Below are 3315 nucleotides of genomic sequence, written 5' to 3' on the forward strand. Positions count from 1 at the left end.
TGATGGGAACCAAATTGCCCACCCCCCAAAAAACAATAAAGGCTGTCCCAGAACCTTGAAGAACCAGTCCTGAGATACTGATCAACCAGATCAGGACTTGACCAAGATTCCTTGCTGTGCTGCCAGCTATGCAAACCCTTGCCTTTTCGCCAGCCCCACCCGCTAGCACTCGGGCCTTTGCATTTAGCTACATCTCCAGCCTTTTTATTTTTTACTTGGAGATGGGGGTCTTATTAAGTCCCAGGCTGGACTCAAACTTGCAGTCCTCTGTGTCAGCCTCCTGGAGTGCTGGCATCACAGCACTCACACATGGCTTGTTCCCCTTTTCTGTAAAACCCCAAAGCTTCTGTCAGGCTCTCTAAGACAAATCTTGAGCCTCTTTATTGTGTCTCTCCCAGCGTGGTCATGCTGATTAACGCTCCTTCCCTATCCTTCACCCAATTCACCCCATTTCCTTGACTGGCATTATGGGATGGGTGGCCAAGTGTAATCTGCTGTGACACCCAGAGTTAGGCTTTGGGGCCTAAAACTGCAGTAACAGAAATACATAGGCAAAAGGTGTGCTGCTGTGCACCCGGATGCTTGATTCATGGGAGTCCTGGCACTATTCTTGCAACAATCTCTAAACGGGGCAGTTTAATATTACTCAAAATAGCTGCAAAACTTCTCCCATGCACTGAGAACCAGTGCAGGGCCTCAGACCTGACCCTCAAGGTCTCACTATCCAGCTTCCACCTAGCATTTAGCACCACCCTCCGGATCTTGCTGAGGTCCACGGTAGTCACAGAATGGACGCTGAATTCCATAGAGGGAAAGAGGCATCAAGGCCCTGGCAGTCCGGGAGTCCTCGGTGGACATGAGCACCACTGTGCGCTCCGGAAATGCTACAGCAGCAAACCAGGCAAGTAGCAGCATGGGGGCCACACCTTTATTAACACTCACAGGAACCAGGGAAGCGTTCTGCTGGTCTCCCCGACCCGGGCCTTCCAGGTGGGGTTCAGGCTTGCCCCGGGGCAACCTCTGGTGCTGCAACCGAGTCCACACCCTCTGACTGTGGGCTAAGAGAAGCTGCACCCTGGGCCAGCCCCGAGGGAAGCTTGGGGTCGGACTTTCCAGAGGGGACAGTGTTCTGTGAAGTATCAGGAAAGGAGGTCCGCGGAGAGATCCCAGAGCCCTCGCGTGACAGCTTTGGCGACAAGGTCCTGGAGCTCGAGAACGAGGGGGTCTGGGATGCGATCTGGAAGCCTGAGTTCGACTGGGTCAGGGATGGGACCCGGGAGGCGGTGCGGGTCAGGACCAGGGACTCGAGGCCAGAGGACTCCTGCAAAGCCGCTAGAGATGGGACCAAGGACTGGACCTGAGAAGTCGCACGCGACCGCAAAGAGGGAACCCTGGAGGCTGTTCTTGAGGAGACCATCCATGGTACCTGGGACACCGCGCGCGACCGGGCCCCAGGCGGGACCATGGACGCTGCACGCGAGGGGTCCCTGGAAGCGAACGATCCAGGGCGCGAGCTGGGCTGGGAGGGAGCGGGTGGCTGCCAGAGCGGCGGGCCCTCGGGTCCCCTGCGCAGCCAGCTGTGTACGCGCACCAGGCTCCTTGTGTCCTTGTGCTCCAGCCGCAGCTGCTCACGTTGCTGAAGCAGCTGGTATCGCGTGTCGCGCAGTAACTGCGCCCGGTGGAGCAGCCGCAGCAGCTCCTGCCTCAGGCGTCCGTTGTCCGCCTTGATGGCCTGCGTGTGTACGAGGAGCGCGCGCGCCGCATCCCGCTCCGCGCGCCGCGCCAGGGACTGCACGCTCTGGCGCGCTTCGCGCTCAAAGGCCGCCTTGTCCTCCAAGAAGCGCTTCTTCTCGCGATGCAGGAGCTGCGTGTGCTCCACGCGCATATGTAGCAGCTCGCGCTCCAGGGTCCGGATCCGCGCCAGCTGTTCCAGCTGCAGCTCCTGTAACCAGGCGTGGGTCAGCGCAGGGACGCGGCGAGCCCGCCCCCGGTCCCGCCCCGTCCGCTTCCGAGCTTACTGGCCTTGTAGGGCTGCAGCTCCTGCACCTGCTGCACCATCTGGGCCGCGCGCGCTTCCATATCCAACAGCTGCGTGCGAACCCCGTCCTCGCGCCCCCGGTAGAGTGAAGCAAGCTCGGCTCGCTGCCCTTGTATCTGCTCCAAGTCCACGCGGTTCTGCTGGTCCAGCCCCACTATGGCTTGAGCACAGCGCTGCGCGTGCGCGCTCACATAACTGGCGTAAAGCCGGTTCTCCTCGCGCAAGCGCTGCGCTTCACTGTCCAGGAAGGCGTTTTCTCGCAGCACCCGGTCTACGCGCTCCTCACAGGCCTCCAGCTGCTCCGAGAGTAGCGTGTACTCGCGCTGCAGGTACTGAAAGCGCTCTGACGGCGGCGGCTCTGCACCCTCGCCCGCTGCTCGGCGCCCCGAGGTCGGCCCACGCTTCTTCTTGGGCGTCATGGGTTGGGGCCTGAGGCACAGGGACTGGCGAGGCCACTGACCTACGTCCGCTCCCCCAGCTCAACTCCTATTCCCCAGCCCTGAAATTCTAGGCCCAGGCCTCGGAGTGGGCCGCTTCTCGGGGTAGCAAATGAGGGATGAGAGCACTGTCATCAACCTGTATTCTGGCTCACCTCCCGACCTTGGCTGACCTTTGGGATGCGTCCACTATCAGTAATGTTGGTGTTCGGCCTGCGCAGTCTCCGTGGAGATAGAACTTAGGCGCCCTCCCCCCCGGGACCTGTTGTTTTGGCAACGACCGGACTCTCTTATTCTCCGCAGCTCTCTCCTGAGTCAGGCATGATAGCTGGTACCCCTCAGCCCCTCGTGCTGTAGTCAAGGTTTATAAGGAAAACAATTCAATACAGGGCACATAATTAGGATTATTTTATAGTAGTCACCCGAAGAGTCAAGTACAAAGGAGTGCAGGAAATCTGTTCACACACTAAAAACCCAAAGAATCCAGCTGAGGGCCTGGATCCTACGTCAATGTCCTGCACGAGTCCAGCTGAAGACCTACAGCGCATGACAATCGCACCGTCCACGACCCCCAGCACAGTCCAAGCAGAGGCCTAAACCCCCGGACAATGTTTCATGCAAGTCTGTTTCAGGGATCTGCGCTGGGAAGACCCAAAGATCAGCCGTAGAAACTAGAAGTCCGTGCCAGCGGGATGAAGGATCTGCACCAGCAGGTTGAGTAATCTGCACTGGAGCCAGGAAGTGATGCTCAAAATAAGAACCAGAGCTCCCTGGAAAAGTACCACAGCCGTCCTTAGCAACAGCGAAGTCCTGAGCTCCTCCGACTATAAGAACAGCCAA

General features: G+C 58.8%; 1 protein-coding gene across 1 annotated transcript; it reads right to left on the reverse strand.

Annotated features, from left to right (window-relative positions):
• Positions 1–324: 324 nt before the first annotated feature.
• Positions 325–2910, reverse strand: Ccdc166 (coiled-coil domain containing 166). Its single transcript, XM_005395801.2, has 2 exons — positions 2023–2910; positions 325–1942 (listed from the first exon to the last, which is right to left on the reverse strand). The coding sequence occupies exons 1-2, from the start codon at positions 2455–2457 to the stop codon at positions 998–1000; spliced, it is 1380 nt and encodes a 459-aa protein (XP_005395858.1). The 5' UTR covers positions 2458–2910; the 3' UTR covers positions 325–997.
• Between the last annotated feature and the right edge of the window lie 405 nt (positions 2911–3315).

This window comes from Chinchilla lanigera, unplaced genomic scaffold (assembly GCF_000276665.1).
Source record: "Chinchilla lanigera isolate Chin_1 unplaced genomic scaffold, ChiLan1.0 scaffold00053, whole genome shotgun sequence".
In the NCBI taxonomy this organism is placed as follows: Eukaryota; Metazoa; Chordata; class Mammalia; order Rodentia; family Chinchillidae; genus Chinchilla; species Chinchilla lanigera.

Coding starts and splice junctions, on each gene's coding strand:
- Ccdc166 (XM_005395801.2), bottom strand. CDS start 2,457: ATGACGCCCAAGAAGAAGCGTGGGCCGACCTCGGGGCGCCGAGCAGCG. Junction 1,943..2,022: donor AGGAGCTGCAGCCCTACAAG/GCCAGTAAGCTC, acceptor GCCTGGTTACAG/GAGCTGCAGCTGGAACAGCT.